Source organism: Rhinopithecus bieti, unplaced genomic scaffold (genome assembly GCF_001698545.2).
Source record: "Rhinopithecus bieti isolate Rb0 unplaced genomic scaffold, ASM169854v2 scaffold_31548, whole genome shotgun sequence".
In the NCBI taxonomy this organism is placed as follows: Eukaryota; Metazoa; Chordata; class Mammalia; order Primates; family Cercopithecidae; genus Rhinopithecus; species Rhinopithecus bieti.
Window position 1 is genome coordinate 5,782,302 of NW_016814470.1, and position 20,774 is coordinate 5,803,075.

Below are 20,774 nucleotides of genomic sequence, written 5' to 3' on the forward strand. Positions count from 1 at the left end.
ATATTAGCATTGTTAAAATAATTATCCATGCCTGCTGGTGGATATGGTGATAAAACTAGGTTGCATTTCACTTACTGGAAGGTTTTAAGACAAAATTAACACTTCAAAATTTGACACTACCAGCATTAAACCAGTTATTGCCTGAGCAATAAAAGGCCACATAATCTACTGTTTGGAAATTATTATAGATCATTTAAATCTTTTGGGCTGCCTGATCATTGCAACAGAGGCACCTGAGATGGAATTCCACAAGTCCCTCCAGTTCCCAGCCTGCCAGGCAGCACTGTTTAACTTACGGCCCCATAACCATACTACTAATGAAACCGTAACAATCTTTTGTGTTTACTGAGAGAATTCTCCAGAAAAGTGCCCCCCTCTCTAATCAACTTTGATGCTTACAAAATTAAAAAACAAAATTTACTCAACTACATAAACCTATTAAGGCATTTTAGAAATTCATGTCCAGATAATGGAAAATTTTCAAGCTCTCAAAATCCTGCTATGTTTATAGGGCAATTCTTATATTTGTGGAAATATACATTGCACTGAGAGAAGAGTGTATTACCGATAAGCTGCTCTGTGGCAAAATGGTAGCTTATTTATAAGGTCTTCTTAGTTTGATTTGATCAAGACCAATAGGTCTGAGCTTCAAGTGATCAAGTTCTATTATGTCCTACATACAGTGACAGGCTTCCATGATAAAAGTAAACAATAATTGAGGAATCCAAACATTCAGTTTATTAAACTAAGGCTAGTGAAGCCATAGCATGAAAAAAAGCTGCAGTCATTCGGGACAAGTGGATGATTTTATAAAGCTAAAATCAAAGGACTTAGGACATGGAAAAATTCATAAGTAATAAAACACAAAAGTGACACAAGAATTACAAATATATTTAAATCTCAGACCTGGGAAATGGACTATACACAGCCTTCTAGGGGAGAAGAGAAATGCCTTAGATGTTCTGACAGCACTGCACCTTTGGCTTGTTTTCAGTGGTTGGTGGAACATGAATAGGAACCACATTGTTGCTTGGAGACATGTCATTTTCACGTCTGTCTGACATTTGCTTCTGAGAAACAATGCGGTAAATCTCTGAAGGAAAAAAGAAACCACAATACTTAGTGTGAATAAACCTATCATAGTTAGGATAAAAGATACATAGAGGTAGGAGATATATTTGCATCAAAGACCATAAGGAAACTGAACAGAGAATATATAAATTTAAAGTTTTATTTTCAAACAGTCACTGATTAGATTCAACCCTTTAACAACTGCCCTTGGGGTAAGAAAAGAAACAAAGGTTTTTCCATTTCAGAGGGAAAGGTTCACTAGTCAAATAAATCTCTGTTTAAAGAGACCTTAAAAAGGTCAACCAGGCCAGGCACATCACCTGAGGTCAGTAGTTCAAGACCAGCCTGACCAACATGGTGAAACCCTGTCTCTTTAGAAATACAAAAATTAGTCAGGCATGATGGCGGGTGCCTGTAATCCCAGCTACTCAGGAGGCTGAGGCAGGAGAATCACTTGAAGCCGGGAGGCAGAGGTTGTGGTGAGCCGAGATCACACTACTGCACTCCAGCCTGGGCAACAGAACAAGACTCCGTCTCAAAAAATAAATAAATAAATAAATAAAAGAGGTAAAGCAATAGGATTACATCGTTTATGGACTTAAGGATTCGAAGTAAACCATAAGAGTATTTTCAGTCTACCTTTACCCCAAAAAACAAAACAAAAAAAAACAAACAAACAAAAATTGCCTACACACAATGACATTGTACCACACAAAAAAATAAATAAATTTGCACTATCAGACGCGTTTGGTAGAGTACAACTTAATAAACATGCTAAAATCCCAATGGATTCTTGGAAGGGAAAAAAAGATAATGTGTTTATCAGTGACCTCCTGAACAAAACTTAAATTGTAATTAAAGAATGATACAAAACAGGCAACTTAAGATGTTATATGTAAACTCTATTTTTCTTTCATGACACTTACCAAAAATAATTTAGTGTCTGCCTTTTTTATTAAATGTTAAACTCTGTAAGGATCAAAACTGTGTCTGCCTTACTGCTGTACTGCAACATATAATATGTGTTGTGATAAATAACTACATGAATGTCACTAAATTCCTCCACAATAAGTATCTGTATGTAACACATTTGGTCTTATACTGCACTGCCTAAAAGTTGTTCCCTCTGACTAGATTATAAAGTCCTTAAGAACAGAGAATGTACCTTATTTTTGTTTACTCTCCCAGTTGTCCCTCCAAAAAAACTACTCTCAAAAAGCAAGATAATTCTAAAAATGTGTCAAATTAACACAATTAGCCTCCTAATATGATGTACTAGGAAAGACACAATATATTCCTATGAAGGACACCATGTATTCCTGCCAAAAATATTTAAAACTAATTTAATCATGAGGAAATAATGAGATAAATCCAGACTAAGATGGGGATAAATGTTCTAAATTTGTGCTATCCAACAGAGTAGCCACGTATTTTAATTAAATAAAATTTAAAATCCAATTCTTCATCTAACTAGCCATATTTCAAGCACTCAATAGTAACCTGTGGCTACTCTATTCAACATCTCAGATACAAAACAAATCCATCTGTTGAGGCTCAGAAACCCATACTCCAAAATGGCACTTTGATATGCTGAACTAAAGAAGTCTCAAGGTCTCTCTGACCTTCTCCCACTCCTCATCCTCTCTCCCCAGCACAGGATGAAGCTGACGTTCCTTCACCTGCCTAAGATCCAGACCCACCAAAAGGAACAATTGTTTTTTCTTCCCCTCCCTGTAAGACCAAGAATGTAACCACACTTAATCAGACTCTTTCACGAGACAATGTACCAATTAATTTCTGTCCACTGATCCATTCATCCTCCCCAGTAATCCCCTCAACAGAATTCCTTTTCTCCTCCTTCCCATAACCTGTTTTGCCAGAATGGCATAAACTTCTGAATCCCATCAGGAGGTGGGTCATCTCTCTGGTTCTGCCCGTGTACATGTTAATAAATTTCGTATGCCTTTTCTCCAATTAATCTGCCTTTTGTGAGTTGATTTTCCAGCAAACTTTCAGAGGTTTCTATTTAGTTCTCCTACAAAAGAAATGTAAAGGATATAAAAATGATACAGCAGGATTCTTTTTCTTCCTAACCTCTACCTATCGTTTGGACCCTGTGAGAGGTCCAAAGCACAGCCAGGTGTGGTGGCTCACGCCTGTAATCCCAGCACTTTGGGAGGCCAAGACGGGCAGATCACGAGGTCACGAAATTGAGACCATCCTGGCAAACACAGTGAAACCCCGTCTCTACCAAAAATACAAAAAAATTAGCCGGGCATGGTGGCGGGCGCCTGTAGTCCCAGCTTCTCCGGAGGCTGAGGAAGGAGAATGGTGTGAACCCGGGAGGCGGCGGAGCTTGCAGTGAGCCACTGCACTCCAGCCTGGGCGACAGAGCAAGACTCCGTCTCAAAAAAAAAAAAAAAAAAAAAAAAGGAAGGTCAAAACTTTATTAAAAAAATTTTCACAAAACCTCCAGAGGCAAAAGGGGCATTTTCCCGTGGCTCCTATACATGTGATCTTTAAATGGATATTGAATTTTAATTAAAAAACAAATCTAAAAAGGACATTATTAGTATATTGAATAAATATGAATATGGATTGCACATTAAAAACTGTATAAATGGGCCAGGCGAGGTGGCTCATGCCTGTAATCCCAGCACTTTGGGAGGCCAAGGTGGGCAGATCACGAGGTCAGGAGATCAAGACCATCCTGGCAAACACGGTGAAACCCCGTCTCTACTAAAAATACAAAAAAAAAAAAAAAAATAACCCAGGTGTGGTGGCACCGCCTGTAGTCTCAGCTACTTGGGAGGCTGAGGCAGGAGAATCGCTTGTCCCAGTAGGGGAGGTTGCAGTGAGATAGCACCACTGCCCTCCAGCCTGGGCAACAGAGCAGACTCTGTCTCAAAAAAACAAAACAAAACAAAGCAAAAAAAAAAAACTGTATAAATGTTAAATTTCTTGGATACAACATATGGTATTGTGATTATGTAGGAGAATGCCTCTTTTTTTTTTTTTTTTTTGAGACAGTCTCACTCAGTAAGCAGTGAGGTTGAGACTGCACCACAGCACTCCAGCCTGGGGACAGAGCGAGACCCCCTCTCCAAAAAAGAAACAAAAACAAAAAAACGGTGGGGGGGGTGGGGTACTGCATAGGAATTGGTATATTCATTTGGTTTTAAAGGAGAACATGCCTTTGAAAGAGGGAAATAGATCTAGTGTAGCAAGTTCCTACCCCCACCGCCACAAAACTCCCAATGAAATAACCTTCTCTAATCAGAAAGCTAGAAGTTACCTGCTTCCTACTTTCTTATCAGGTTTCTGTTGTTGTTTTTTTTTTAATGACACACCCAGCCACAAGAGATTTAAGTATGTAAATTACTTGTGGAACCTCTTAAAGCCAATCACTCTTTATTGCTTTGGTGGCATTTTTACTAGCAGACATCCTTTTTGGTAACTGGAGTAAATGCAGCAGTAATCCATTTCTAAAAAACAGTATGCTTGCAGACACCAACACTGCTCAAATTTCTTGCTTTGTAATGAGATCTCTTTAATTATTTACTTCTCTATGTTCTTTGAGAAGTCTGCCTTTCCCTCTCTTCCAGTTTTACATATATTTGTTTTTTTATGTAAGAACTTTTTTTGTTTTGGTTCCCCTAATTTAATCTTTAAAACAATTTATAAAGAAGTTAAAACTTACAGTGGGTCACATATTTCATCTTAATTTACACACACAATTTACACTTGAAAAAAGAAGAGGCTCCCAGTTTGAGATCAGAGGGGAAACTTAAAGATGAAGTTAATTCTTTATTCCTTAGCCACTCATCTGACTGAATGACTGAAGGGTAAATCCTTCTCTTTAGCCTTGGCACACTCCCATCCCATCCTTTTTCATTGAAACAAAATCTAAATAAAGATTACATATCCTTTTTTTTAATTTTAATTTTAGTAGCCTGTCTTTATTGTATCCTAGTTGTCTTTCCTTTATGCCTCTTCACATTTGAACCGTCAACCTTCTCAGACGTAAATTTTAGCCACTCCCCTTCCCCACAAAAGAATCTAAGATACTCTTGCTGTCTGTTTTGTTAGTTTACATATTCAGTTGACTACTTCTTACTGTTTTCAACTTCTGAGAAATTAGTTCTTAATTTTGAAAAATGTAGTAATTCAGTTAATACATCTCTCTTTCTTTAACATTTTTTAATGGAAATTTTCTGATATACCAAAAGTAGAGTAAGGCCAGGCGGTGGCTCACACCTGTAATCTCAGCACTTTAGGAGGCCAAGGCAGGCGGATCACGTGAGGTCAGGAGTTAGAGACCAGCCTGCAACATGGTAAAAACTCATCTGTACTTAAAATACAAAACTAGAAGGGCATGGTGGCTCAGGCCTATGATCCCAGCTACCCGGGAGGCTGAGACACGAGAATTGCTTGAACCTAGGAGGTAGACTTCTTGCCTGACAGGGCAAGACTCAGGGGAAAAAAAAAAGAATGTAGCCTTTATACTAAAAAGATATCCTGGACATATTAATTACATGCAGAAATCTAGCAGACATCACCTTAACCAAGTGGTCAAAGTTAACATCACTAGTAATTAATAAGACATCCAATTATCACAAACCTGCTGATATGGTGCACTGAGAACACTTCTGTGGTGTTCCTGCCAAAAGTGTATAACCTGAGTTTAATCGTGAGAAAAAAATCAGAAAAACCCAAAATGAGGTACACAACAAAATAACTGGATTGTACCCTTCAAAAATGTCAAGGTCAATAAACAAAAGATTGAGGAACTGTTCGAGATTAGAGGAGACTAAAGAGATATGACTGCTAAATGAAACACATGACCTTATCTTGGACTTTCTTTGACTAATACAGGTATTACTGGAACAAGTGGCAAAATCTGAATAAGGTCTGTAATTAAACATTGATGTGGCACTATTATCTCTCTGATTTTGATAATTATACTGTGGCTATAAAAGAGAATATCCTTGTTTTTACAAAATATACACTGAAAAATACTCAAGGATGAGGGTCATCATGTCTGCCACTTAATCTCACATGGTGCCAAAAAAATATATGTATATATTTAGAGAGAAGAGAAAGGATAAAGCAGATGTGGTAAAATATTAACATCTGAAGAATATGGGTGAAGGATATTTGCAAATTCTTTTTACTATTATTTCAATCTCTTTAAATTTGAAACTGTGAAAATGCAAAGTTAAAAGCAAAAAGTAAAAGGTATGCATTAAAAACATCCTTTAGTGAACCTGAGAAAAGACAAAGCTGCACTGAAATTCAGAGGCAGAGCAATCTACCAGTCTCACTCTCCTACTAGTAAACTACCTCTAAAAAATACCATCAAGCAAAATCATCTCATGGAGTCACTTTCAAATTCATGGGTGTCAAGAATGCCGTGGGTCTATTCTGAAACCAACAACACAATTAACTCTGAAGTAACAATGTAAATTTTCTGATATATAATTTCACAACTTAAAATTTTTGGCTGGGTGTGGTGGCTCATGCCTATAATCCCAGCACTTTGGGAGGCCAAGGCAAGCAGATGGCTTGAGCTCAGGAATTCAAGATCAGACTGGGCCCCATCTCAATTTTAAAATTTTAAAGCTTGTTTTCTTTCAGCAATATCAAAATACAACATAAATACTCCCTTAAGACTGTTAACATTTAAGGCAGAATCAAGTGCAATAGTTACTATTCTCTTTACTGTTTTCTCTATGCATTCACACTTCCACTGGCATACAGGAGGAAGAATGTTTAGAACAAACATCCTAACACCTGCAGAACAACACAGATGTCTGCTGCACATGCAGTGATCTCTGATCCTACAGACCAACAGTGAGATTTATGCAGGAAGCTGAGGAAATAGTGAATATAGAAAGGAAAAGTGGTAGCAAGTGAAACTAAAGTCTTCTTTGCTTTCAAGCAACAATTAAGCTGTAACAAAAGTTCAATCTAGAGTGAATTTTAAGAAAAGTAACCATACATTCATCTTTTTTTTTTTTTTTGAGACAGGATCTCACTCTGCTACGAAGGCTGGAGTGCAGTGGCATGATCTCAGCTCACTGCAGCCTAAACCTCCCAGGCTGAAGCAATCCTCCCACCTCAGCTGGGACTACAGGTGCACACACCACCATGCCCAGCTAATTTTTTTTTTTTTTTAGAGACAGGATTTCACCATGTTGCCCAGGCTGGTTTTGAACTTTTGAGATCACTGCATGTGGCAACAGACATCTGTGTTGTTCTACAGATGTTAGGACGTTTGAGCTCAAGCGATCCGCCTGCCTCAGCCTCCCAAAATGCTGGGATTACAGGCATGCATCAACATGCCTGGCTCTCATCTTTAAAGACAAAAGGGCTCAATTTTAAGTACTGACTAGTTCACGTTTGAGCGGATCAGAAGTTCAATGTTACAAAATGATGCATAAAATACTTAACTGCAGATGGAAGACTTGAGCTCATCTTCACTTAATATCAGAATAAATGGGTCAGAATTATAGCAGAGGAGATTTGATACAACATAAAAAATGTTCCAACAATGAGGACTGTCTAAAAAGTTTTTTCAGATGAGATTTTCTGAGGCCTTAAAATGCTCACAGATCTTTAAGGTAATTTAATTCACATGTTTTAAGACTATGACTCTGAGGAGCAGGGAGGTTCAATGACTTTAAACAGGGAGTAGAAGCAAAGTGATAAAGATGTAATGCCCTAGAACTCCTGGGTCTCAATCTAGCACTCTACATGTTGACTTAATAAAATCCACACAAATGGATATAAAGAAAACAAGGACTTGCAGACATACTGCATATTTAATCAACTCTTACTTGCTTAAAACAATCAGTGAAACTTTGACAGAGAACGTTCTAAAGGAAAGCTACTGTGTTCCAAAGACTGTTTATCCAACCCCAGCACTATTCTGATAGCAGAAAACAATTATAATAAAATAGGTACATAAATCACCAATTTTCTCATGCCTTAATTGCTATTTAGCTACTAATTTACCAACTGTTCTCTATATACCAGGGATAGATAAGTACTTTACAGTATCAAAATGAGTACTTTACAGGTACTCATTTTTGAAGTCTAGGGCAGTGACAAACCATTCTTTGCTAAGGGTTACCGAGACAAAAACCTTTAGGTCACAAAAGTCAAGTCAAATCCTATCAGAAGATTTCATAAATATAAGCCTTCTCTCAAAAAGGAAATAACAAAACTCCTCAAAATATGTATGAATTTTATAGATGGAGAAATTAAGGCCTAGAAGGGTTAGGTAACTTGCCTAAGATTGTAGAACTAATAGTAAGTGGAGGAGCCAGGACTAGAACCCAAGTCAGGCTTCCAAATCTTACCTCTTTGACTTTACACTTACATTTTTACAGTAAAAGAATATGTTAAAGTTAAAATCTGTTAATCTCTAATACAGGGGCTGCATACAAACAATAAATCAAAACTTGTTATATTATAATTGGAAACCCATTTAATCATACCTCTGTATAGACTTTTTAGAACAATGCCACGTAAAACTGTACTACATATTAAGACATTTTAAATCATGAGTTCTTAAAAGTAATATACAATTTAAAAGTATTTAAAAACAACCCATCAAAGTACTCATTAGAAGATTAAGACTATCTCACTAATAATCTGGTTATTTTAATAGCTTCACGATAAATATGAGTGAACACTTCTTACCTCAGAGGCTGACCTGGTCATTCACATTCCAAATCAGCATGAACTCCATCTCTTTCCCACTACTTTTTAAAACTTTTCTATATGCAATCATTGGCTGATTTTATCTACCAATTATCTCCCATGGTACAATATAGAATACACAAGTGATACCTTTCTTCTGTATCACAGAAGAATTTTATTTTGTCACTATAATTTTTAAAAATATGTTTTTTCCCTAGCTTTTTCTTTACTAAATTTCAAAAGGGCATTTATATCTTTCTATAGCTGGGATCTCAATATTTACCTTATAAAAGTACATTTAAACATTACTTTGTGTTTGTGACCATGAAGAATGTTAATACCTGAACTGAAGTAATCATGGAAGTGAATGAATTATTTTCCAAGTATTTTTCCCACTATAAATCAGATGAATTAGGACAACTGAAGGTCAGTGAGCAAGGGTTGTAGTTAATTTTGCACTCTAAACAGCTTTTGCCAGAGTAGCTCTCAAATGATACTCATTCTCGGCTGATAGATAGTTTAGTTGCTGATTAGTTTGTTTAAATTACCTTCCTAAAACTTCTAGTTCCTACTGGTGTAATCTGAAAATGCAAGTCTTACCTGTTAAAATTGTCTGAAAAGCAGCTTCTACATTTGTAGAGTCTAGAGCAGAAGTCTCAATGAACGACAAACCATTCTTTTCTGTGGGGAGACACAAAAATTTCAGTATTGTCAAGTTTTAAAACAAGGAATAGGATATACTCAAGCCCTCAAAAGGAAAATAATAGAACTTTTAAAACTTAAGACCTCCTCAACTTATGAGACAGTAAGGGAACCATTCTATTTACACTTTATTTACTTACTTTATTATTTCTTTATTTAAGTAGAGATGCAGATCTCACTATGCTGCCCAGCCTGGTCTCGAACTCCTGGCCTCAAGCATTTCTCCTGCCTCAGTCTCCCAAAATGCTGAGATTACAGGCATGAGCCACCATGCTCAACCCTACTTACACATTAATATTTACACATTAATAGATTAAAAATAATAGTGAGAGGGCTGGGCATGGTGGCTCACTCCTGTAATCCCAGGACTTTGGCAGGCCAAGGCAGGCGGATTGCTTGAGCCTAGGAGTTCAAGACCAGTCTGGGCAAAATGGCAAAACCCCGTCTCTACAAAAAATACAAAAAATTAGCTGAGTGTGGTAGCACACACCCGTAGTCCCAGCTACTTAGGAGGCTGAGGTGGAAGATCACTTGAGCCCAGGAGGTCAAGGCTGCAGTGAGCCTTGATTGTGCCACTCCACTCCAGACTGGATGACAGAGTGAGATCCTGGCTCTCAAAAAAAAACAAAAACAAAAAAACAAAAAAACAAAAAAAAGAGAAAATGTCAATTGGCTCCTTAATTAAAATAAATACTTATTACATCTAAATACTACTCACTAGTAATGAATGACACCACTTAAAATGTGGTAAAAATGTATCCAGTGGCCAGCTAGTTCCACCTCTTGCTATCCTCTCCATCGACCACATTGGCTATAGTATTCAGAATGTTGTAGCTATATTACTTACAATAAAGCTATTCTTGCATGGGAAATTAAAAAAACTGTTACAGAAAGTTTATCCACAGCATCAGCATTAGAGCAAAGGCAAGACTTTCACTAGCCACAAATGCACAATGTTGTCTTCTGGCATGCTGTCCCTACCAGAACAGGGGCAAGAGACATGTGAATTCTTTATGAAGCCAAAAAGTTACAGCTCCTAAGCAGCTGCATCCCTATTGGTCCCTGACACTCTGAGCCTTTACCTTTCACTCACACAGAGCTCATGTACAGCAGCCTTTGTAAACCCAGAAACATAACAGAAAAAGAGACAGGATACACAATGTTTATATTCATTTTTTGGCAAAAAAATATTCCTGTTTTAATGACTCAAAGCAAAAAAGCTATACAGTCATCACAAACTTTCAAAACAATTCTTGCTAAGCATTCATGTTTACCTTTCGGAAACTATTATAACCTATTACTCTCATGGGAAAGGTATCAAAACCACAAGACACAATGGTAAGAAATATCATGGAATTCCTATCACTAACCTGCAAAAGCTCTTGCTTCATCTGTAGGAACTGCCCTGAGATGACGCAGATCACTCTTATTGCCCACAAGCATGATAACAATGTTACTATCAGCATGATCTCTCAGTTCTTTCAGCCACCGCTCTACATTTTCGTATGTGAGATGTTTAGCAATGTCATAAACCAATAAGGCACCTACAGCTCCACGATAATATCTGAAAACAGAAACATATTTAATATCAGAAAACAACCACAAGATGGAAGCAAACACCAGGAAGAACTCAAAATATGGATTATGAGTTTTAAAAACATACTTATAAATAAATTTCTAAGGATTCCTAATACTAGAATTCTTAAAAGGAAAAAAGAGTTCTTTTTCCAACACCAAAAGTCAGCTAATTCACTCATTGGCAACCCATTTCACAGAACTTAAAAACTGTGAGACTTACGCTGATGTTATAGCTCGGTATCGCTCTTGCCCTGCTGTGTCCCATATCTGTGCCTTTATTGTTTTTCCATCAACCTGGATGCTTCTTGTTGCAAACTCTACTCCAATGGTGCTCTTGCTTTCCAGATTAAACTCATTTCGAGTAAATCGAGACAGGAGATTACTCTTTCCAACGCCAGAATCTCCAATAAGGACAACTGGAAAGACAAAGAACTTAATGTCAGATGAATGAGGCAAACACATTCAGAATACCACTATGCTTTCAACACAAAGAAGTTTGGCTTCAGAGTAAATAAAGCAAGAAAAATAAGGTATATGATTTTTTAAAAGGAATGGGGGCAGGGGGTTGAACCCCATGTTCTTGACCAGTTACCAATCAATAAAATCGATTTATTCTTTTCAACCTGTTTCTACCTGTATGACTTCCACACATCATCTGCTTAGCACAGATACAGTACCCTATCTTAAACATGCAGTTTTAATCACAGATGCACTTCGCACTGATGACAGGCATTAATTGCCATCAATGCTATGCCAATCTTACTACTTTAGAAGATAACTTCAAAGATAAATACTAAACTAAATGAACAATTTATGATATTAAAATGTAATGTATCAGACATGAAAACAACAAAGGCTGTTAGTGGTTAGGGAAGGACAAAATGAATATACTTCGTTTCATCAAAGACTGAGTATGATCTCAGGACTCAGACCTAGACAAAATGAAAAACATTTAACATATGAGGCACAGGGTTTATAAACTTCACCATACAGATCACAGAAACTAAAACGACCTTTAATAGTTGCATTCATCAGATTGGTTCAAAGTTAAAGACCCCTCTACCAAAAAACCCACCCCACTAAAGATAAACAGGGGTACTAGGAAACTAATAATTCTGACATACTGTGAGTCAAAACCAAACCAAGTGCCAGGCGTGGTGGCTCACGCCTGTAATCTCAGCATTTTGGGAGGCCAAGAGTTCGAGACCAGTCTGGCCAACATGGTGAAAACCCCATCTCTATAAAAATACAAAACTTAGCCAGGCATGGTGGTGGGTGCCTGTAATCCCAACTACTTGTGGGCCTGAGGCATGAGAATAGCTTGAACCCAGGAAATAGGTTGCAGAAGGCCGAGAGTGTGCCACCGCAATCCAGCCTGGACGACACACCGAGACTCTGTCTCAAAAAATAAAATAAAATAAAATAAAATAAAATAAAATAAAATAAAACAAAGCAAGGAGGGCATACACTTTCACTTATGACTCCATGATTTTTTGGAAAATAGGTCTTGATTAGATGAATTTTCTTCCTGTGATTTCTATAGGCAGCAGTTTACCTTACTAAGTTGAATTTACTGTGAGAAATTCTTTTTTTTCACCCAAAGTGGTATAACACTTAAGAATTTTCAAAAACAATGGGAAATAACAGTTTTACAGTTTTGTTTTTTTTTTAAGGTTTTTTCTTTTTTTTTTATTTTTTTTTGAAGACGGAAGTTCTTGCTCTGTGCCCGGGCGGAGTGCAAAGTTGGCTAGATCCTCAGCTTTCACGGCAGCTTCCGCCTTCTCCAGGTTACGCATTCCCTGCCTCAGCCTCCGTTGTAGCTTGGGACTACAATGGCCGCCCGCCACCTCACCCAGCTAGTTTTTTTTTTTTTGTATTGTTTTAGTAGAGACGGGGTTTTCACCCATGTTAGTTCGGGATGGTTTCCCCTTCAAATCTCCTGAACCTCCGGATCCGCAAACGTTCTCGGCCTCCCAAAGTGCTGGGATTACAGGCTTGAGCCACCGCGCCCGGCCGTTTTAAGGTATTTTCTATCTGAATTTAAAGTTCAAAATGAGTTCACAGGTTTACAGAATCTGAGCTTGACATTTTTTCCTTTGTAAAATTGGTATCAGCATTTCAGGAAACATTATATTCGTTCCTACTTTTGACTACTAAGACTTCTTCTTATCTATCTAAACTAGTTAATTGATTTAGACATCAGGACTAGAAAATCAAACATACAAAAATAAGGCCAAGGAATAAGACCATTCCTTACTAAAGAGACTGAGATTTGGTGGTACGAGTGGAAAGAACGGTAAAAACTAAAAGCTCACTACACTCTGGTCAGAGGGCAAAGACAGTCCATTACACACTCCCTCCTTGCCACAGGAGCGGATACAAGCTGGCCTCTGGACAGTCTTGGACAGAGTACATTATCAAATGCATATCTTTCTGGCTTCCTCAGTCAGCTGATTCAGCAAGAAATCATTCAGAAGACAGTGAATTCAACACAGCACAAAGAGTGGTTATTTCTAACTAAAGAGTCAACTAGAGGGTGTCAAAGGTGCTATGGCAAACATATACATGCTTTTATTTGCTATCAGAAGAAAATGTCAAAGTTATTAAAGTGATGTACAAAAGCAATACACTTTCAATTTTATAGGATGGTTAGTTGATATATTAGTTTCCAAGGTCCACCATTCTGGATATGAAGTCAAATTTCAGTTTCGGTTAATAGTCTACTATTAACAGGATACATTCACTGTTGCTTCTTAGTACAAAAGGCTGGATGTTTGCTAAGGAAATGGCCTTTGAATCACTTATACGAAAAAAATTAAATACAAAAAAATACATGACTAAATACAAACAAAAAAAATTAGACAGGCATGGTGGTGCATGCCTGTAGTCCCAACTACTCAGGAGGCTGAGGTGGGAGAATGGCTTGAGCCTGGGAGGCAGAGATTGCGGTGAGCCTGGATCGTGAGCCACTATACTCTAGCTAGGGCAATAGAGCCAGACCTTGTCTCAAAAAAAAAAAAACCTTCCAGTACTTTCTTTCTTTCTTTTTTTGAGACAGGGTCTCACTGTCGCCCAGACTGGAGTGCAGTGGCACAAACAGGGCCCACTGCAGCCGAGACTTCCCAGGCTCAGAGGATCCTCCCACCTCAGCCTCCTAAGTAGCTGGAACTATAGGCACATGCCAACACACTCAGCTAATTTTTTTATTTTCTGTAGAGATGTGGTTTTGCCATGTCGTCCAGGCTGGGTCTCAAACTCCTGGACTCAAAAGATCCACTTGCCTTGGCCTCCCAAAGTACTGGGATTACAGGCATAGGCCACCATGCCTGGCCAACTCCAGCACTTTTAAGTTTAGGTTTCCTCCCTTTTGACCTCCACTTTTAATGATTATGTTAATTATCTCACCAATCTCAACTCCTTATGCCATCATAAAGATAGTAAGGGAACTTTTTTCTTAATGTAACCAATTAATGTTAACACTATTAAAAAAGCACCCTAATCTGAAAATAACTCAAAATTCATGAATGTTTTAAAAAGTTATCTCAACTAGGCCAGGTGCAGTGGCTCATGCCTGTAATCCCAGCACTTTGGGAGGCCAAGGAGGGTGGATCACCTGAGGTTGGGAGTTCGAGACCAGCCTGACCAACATGGAGAAACCTCGTCTCTACTAAAAACACAAAATTAGTCAGGTGTGGTGGCGCATGCCTGTAGTCCCAGCTACTCAGGATGCTGAGGCAGGAGAATCACTTGAACCTGGAGGCAGAGGTTGCAGTGAGCCGAAATCACGCCATTGCACTCTAGCCTGGGCAACAAGAGTGAAACTCCGTCTCAAAAAAAAAAAAAGCTATCAGCTAGACATCTGCCATATTTGAGTATCATCGCAAATACCTAATACTAAATATCAAGCTGCTAAATGCATAAAAACAGAATATACATATTAATTATCCATCGTTTAATTAAAAATTTCTGCTTCTTCAACTACATTTAGTTTTATACTTTCTTTTGCAAACTAATTTACTGGACCAAAATACAATTCATCAAAGACAGTACTTCAACCCTGAAAGTTACCACCTGAAAGAATAACTGGTAATTTTCATTCTGGTTTTCATAAATTTGGAGACATTTCTATTCTTTCAACTATATTCATATAGTCCAACCTCCTCAAAAGTTTTTAATATACAATGCATTCAAGGTGGGACACAGTGGCTCATGCCTGTAATCTCAGCACTCTGGGAGGCCAAAGTGGGAGGATCCCTTGAGCCCAGGAGTTTGAGACCAGCCTGGGCAATGTAGGGAGACCCTATCTCCACAAAAAAGAAATTTTTATTTCTGTAAGTAGGATAGTCTTTAAAAAAAAAAAAAAGCCAGGCATGGTGGAGTATATCTGTAGTTCCAGCTACTTGGGAGGCTGAGGCAGGAGGATTTCTTGAGCACAGGAATTTGAGGCTGCAGTGGGCTATGACTGTGCCATGGCACTCCAGCCTGNTATATATATATATATATATATATATATAGTTATATATATAATGCAAACAATAAGGCTCAAGTCTAGACAAGTTTTTCCAGATTCAGGAGAATCTGAGTTGCTCAACCAAAACTTGTGAAAGAAAAACTACTAACAAGATGCAAGACAGCAAAGTTCCCATGATAATTTCTACTGACAATCAGCTGATGGTTAATTACTACTGACCTCCAATGTGACTGAAAAGAAAATGTCTTAAGCAATAGACTATGTACCCACGTATTTTTAGAAAATGTAACTTTGGATTGGTGCCTACCACACAATATTTGTAAATAGAAATTATGATTGATGCTTACTTATGTCCCACAGGGCCTTAACCACATTGTTTGTAAATACTTACAGAATTAAAGTTTTAAAATAAAAGTTTAAATAAAATAAAACTAATTCCCTCCCACCAAAAGTCTCACTATTGGGCTTAAATAAAGGTTAACGTTAAGAACAAATACATAATTTAGAATAATTGTACTGCTCGTCCCACATTACATTCCTATTTAGACCACTCCATCCCCTATTAATCAAAATATCCCTTTGTTTTCAACTTGTTAGTTACAAACTAACTCCAATTCTCTCAACTATTGCATTTGCTAGGCAAACAGCTGCAGTCCATCTCAGTGAATAAATCTCTGTACAATAAAGCTATTTTAAAATAAAATCATTCTTCACTTTAAAGCAGGATACTTGTATAAATAAGAAATTGGCTAAATAATCAGCATTGAAGTTAAAAAAAAAAAAAAAAAAACAGAAAACAGTGACTCATATCCTGTAAGAGCTTTAAAAAATTAGAAATCTGGCCAGACACGGTGGCTCATGCCAGTAATCCCAGCGCTTTGGGAGGCCCAGGCAGGTGGATCACCTGAGATCAGGAGTTCGAAACCAGCCTGACCAACATGGAGAAACCTCGTCTCTACTAAAAATACAAAATTAGCCGGGCGTGGTGGTGCATGCCTGTAATCCCAGCTACTCAGGAGACTGAGGCAGGACAATCGCTTGAACCCAGGAGGCAGAAGTTGCAGTGAGCCGAGATCGCATCATTGCGCTTCAGCCTGGGCAACAAGAGCGAAATTTCGTCTCAAAAAAAAAAAAGGTAGAAATCCTCCTCAGCAGAATTTTTAACACCCTATCTTAAACAGCAAAATGCACAACAAAATGAAACCATAACCCATGGAAACATAAAAGGCATTAGAAGTTCCCAGTTTTATGTTTCTTTAATAATATTTAAACGCTCTTGTAATTGAACCTACATTTAAGGTTCAAAAAACCGACAAAGGCCAGGCACAGTGGCTCAAGCCTATAATCCCAGCACTTGAGGGGGCTGAGGCAGGTGGATTGCTTAAGTCCAGGAGTGCGAGACCAGCCTGGGCAACATGGCAAAACCCTGTCTTTACAAAAAAAAAAAAAATTAGCTGGACGTGGTGCTGCACTCCTGTAGTCTCAGCTACTCCTAGGAGGTAGAGAGTAGCTAGGGAAGCTGAGGTGGGAGGGTCACCTGAGCCTGAGGAGGCCGAGACTGCAGTGAGCCTTGATTGTGCCACTGCACTCCAGCCTGGGGGACAGAGCGAGACCCTGTCTCCAAAAAAAAAAAAAAAAAAAAAAAAAAAAAAAAAAAAAAAAAAAACTGACAAAACCACAGTAACTCTTCACATTATTACCATTTATGTAGAGTCCTTATGGTAAATTTTACAAATAGTCTCATTTAATTTCACAACAATCTTAAGAGCAGGTAATTTTCTTTATATAAATGAGAGAACTGAGATTCCAGAAAAGTTAACTTTTCCAAGGTCACATAGTAAATATAAGACCTGAGTCAGGAATCAAACCGAAATCTACGTAATTCCAAAGCCTCGGTGCTCTCAATCGCTGCTAGAAGGATGGTCTTAAATCAAAAAGCTGAAATACTTTAGGCCAATTCAGAATATTTTAATATCTTTGTTAAAAAATAAAGACCCTTGTATAACCAACATTCAAGTTCAAACCAAACAGGAGAAAATACTGACGGTCCTATCTTGTTCTGCATTAATTACTTCAAAGACAGCTTTATAAAGGCACACTACCATCTATACCATATTTTAAAAAAAAAAAAAACAAAACCCTCCCTTTAACCCCAAAGTCTCAAGAGATTCAAATAATTCAACATCCTTCAGATACCTTCGGCAAAACGTATGCCTGTATATACTTTTTGTAATCCAGGTCCTTCAGTTTTCTGTATTTGTAAAATGAACTAAGTATCCTGAAAGTTACTTTAAAGCACGGGGTGGAGGAGGATCCAAAAGTATTCACCCTATACGATAGAATATTCTGGGTCAGAGGGCGTAAGAGGTGACAAGAGTACAAACAGCAAGGCTAGTATAACAAGATTTGCAAAGTATTGGGAAAGCAAAGAAATCCTTTCCTGCTTTGGTTTAGTCATCATTCTTAGCACCATGGCAAAGACAGAAACAGTCACCGAGCTTAACATTCTTTAAACTCCACCCTCCACAGTAAGCTTTTAATAGCAATGCTTCTTCCTCAGTGGTAATGACTTTGTTCGCACACTACTGATGGCTACCTTCCCAATTCAGAGCAGAGAAAGAGCATCAGAGTGAGAGTACATTCACGAACAAAAAAAAGCATCTACTGTACTCTCTTCTCATTGAAAAATGTACCCTTTATCTTCGTTGATTGAAAAAAAAAATTGGATTCCTTCCGGACTAAACCAATAAGCAATTCTTTCTAACCAACCCTGTCCTCCGATATGTCCTAATCCAAGGGACTACATGTTTTCCGTACCTTATAATAAATATTTAATGTGAACCTAAAGAGCACACAACTTCCTCTTACCCCCAACCTTTTGGGGAAAGAGTATGTGGCCAACTAGGGCTCTTCCCTTCCTGTTGGGATCCTCCCATGTTGCAGCAGAAGCAACCCGTCCATAGATAAACCAAGCTAGTATTTGTGCAGCGGCACAACCTTTCCTCTCAGGAACCGGGCCCCTCAGGTCTGGCAAGGATAACAGCCACCACCGCATCCGCAACCTCTTCTCCGAACCGAGTAAAGAGTTATCCCGGTTGTGGCCACCTGAGTAGGAGAGCAAGAAAAAAAAAGGCTGGTGGGAAGTAATGTCAGCCCTCCGGGTCACTGCGACAAGCGCCGCCACTGGGTGATGGGCGATCCCTCTTACCCTCCCACCCCCGGGTCGCAAACGGAACAAGAGAGCTAAACACGATCTGGGAGGGAAGAGAGAGAGTTTGCAAAATGGGCGAGTGGGGGGAGGGAGCCGGTCAGAGAAAAGGTTAAGGACCGATGGGACCGCGAGACCGCGGGGCGGAGGGTGGGCTGGGGGTGGGGCCCCTGGCCCCTCAGATTTTACCGGGTCCTAGACCCGGGATGGGAGAAGCTTAGAGGGGGGGCCGAACGAGGGGAGAAGAGATGCAGAAGAGAGGCTCGCTCGAGCGGGGAAAGGGGGCAGATAAGAAAAGACCTGTAGTGGAAGTCTGCACCGAAGGCAAGGCCAAGAGGGAAGCGAAGAACCCGTCAGAGGGGCTTCGGGAGAGGACGCCAGCCGGGAAAGGTGTACGCTGAGGGGGAGGGGGCGCTACACCCGAAAAGAGAGATGGTGGGAGGGGCGGCGGGGCCGCAGAACCCGGGGAAAGGAATTCGACGATATGCGAGAAGGCAGTCCGCCAGGGGAAGGACACGCAGGGAGGGGCTCTGAGGCCAGCCAAGGCCCACGGAGAGGTCGCTCAGAGAGCGGCATGTGATGGGGACCCCTGTCTGAGGAGGGGAGAAGCTGAGCTGGGTAGGAGACGGAACCGCACAAAAAGGAAGGGCTGAGGCAGGCCTCTATCAGTGCAGGGGTGGCCGGCACCTCCGCCGAGAGTGTCCCGGGTCCCCGAACGGGGACTGTGTAGAGTGCGAGAGCCCATGGCCTCACCTTTAAAGAGGTAGTCGTATTCGTCGTCGCGGGTGCCCATTGCGCGGCCGAGGAGCGAAAGGGCGGGAGCAGCAGTGGTATCTGTGGGACCAGGGGGCGTCGCTGCAGTGGTAACCCGAACGCCGAGCTTCAACTGCCGGACTGGATGAAGAGCCCCTCCTTGCCGCTGCGCCACTTCCGGCAGACCCCAGCCTTTAAGGGGAAGTACTTCCGGGGGCGGTTCCCCGTCCCTGAACCCAAGAAGGGTGGTGTGCGCGAGAGTCGCGATACGTGGGGCTTCAAACTTTCGTCGCTAAAGGAGGCTCAAAGGGGAAACTGAGTCCTGGAATTCCTAGCTACCATGGTCTTAATGGCCTCTTGCTCATTTCTCGAGCTACCGTGCCCGGAAGCGACTCGCTGGAACCGGGCGGGACCGCCTGTGAGTGGTGGGTTTGTCGATGGGGCGGGGTTGTCTAAGGATTAGTGAGCCAAAGGCGGCTATGTGCGCGTGGCGGTTCCATGGTGTAATGGTTAGCACTCTGGACTCTGAATCCAGCGATCCGAGTTCAAATCTCGGTGGAACCTGCGTTGGTGGTTTTTTTTTTTTTTTCCTTAACAACTTTTTTGTTCACTAAGTAATTGAACAACTATGATATATATTAACATGGAGATGTAAAATTTAATCCGTGCCTATGAAGACCTCACAAATTTCCCACTGCATTTGAGGTACTATCTGCTACCTGGCGGGGGTTATCTTAATGAGCCTCTTCACTACCTTTTTTTTTTAACCCTGGCCCCTCAAACCTTAATTCAGAAGCTTCAATGAAACTTGAAAATTCCTTTTGCTGGAATTTTCTACCTCCAGCTTCATGCACGGGTAGGCGCTTGTCACTCACTCCTCTCCGGAAATCTCTCTATCTCGTTTTCATTTAGAGTACTTCGCCCACCCTCCTCATCAAGATTCATCAAGAACTTGAGTCCTATTTGTAGGCCTCTAATCTAAGTCCGTTTACATAAGTATTTCATTTAATATGCTGAGCAAAGGATGGCAATTTCCATTTTAGCGGAAATTTGGATACTAAGACTCAAGTGATTTGCCAGATATCATGCCGCAGGGCCTCCCTGTATTTGAAGAGAATTTTGTAATTCCAGAAAAGCTTTTATCCAATTATTGTCACACCTCCTACCTCCTATATGCAAACTCTCGATTTAGACTTGTGGGCAAGTGTGCCTAGAACAAGCAGAAGAATACCCCCTGCCAATGATGTCCACTTCCCAATTCCTGGAGACTGAATAGGTTAGGTT

The 20,774-nt window shown here is 39.8% G+C and overlaps 1 protein-coding gene and 1 non-coding gene across 2 annotated transcripts; one reads left to right on the forward strand and one right to left on the reverse strand.

Annotated features, from left to right (window-relative positions):
* Positions 1-870: 870 nt before the first annotated feature.
* Positions 871-19,825, reverse strand: RAB11A (RAB11A, member RAS oncogene family). The gene is made up of 5 exons (XM_017851139.1): positions 19,491-19,825; positions 11,279-11,474; positions 10,851-11,044; positions 9,379-9,459; positions 871-1,093 (listed from the first exon to the last, which is right to left on the reverse strand). The coding sequence occupies exons 1-5, from the start codon at positions 19,528-19,530 to the stop codon at positions 954-956; spliced, it is 651 nt and encodes a 216-aa protein (XP_017706628.1). The 5' UTR covers positions 19,531-19,825; the 3' UTR covers positions 871-953.
* A 157-nt stretch (positions 19,826-19,982) lies between these two features.
* TRNAQ-CUG (transfer RNA glutamine (anticodon CUG)) lies at positions 19,983-20,054 on the forward strand. The gene has a single exon. It is a non-coding gene; the product is annotated as a tRNA-Gln (tRNA).
* Positions 20,055-20,774: the final 720 nt, after the last annotated feature.

Excerpts from the sequence above, each read along its gene's own strand:
- RAB11A (XM_017851139.1), bottom strand. The coding sequence starts at position 19,530 with ATGGGCACCCGCGACGACGAATACGACTACCTCTTTAAAG. Across the intron at positions 11,475-19,490 it reads ATACGACTACCTCTTTAAAG|TTGTCCTTATTGGAGATTCT; the intron begins GTGAGGCCATGG and ends TTGTCTTTCCAG. Across the intron at positions 9,460-10,850 it reads TGAAGCAAGAGCTTTTGCAG|AAAAGAATGGTTTGTCGTTC; the intron begins GTTAGTGATAGG and ends GTCTCCCCACAG.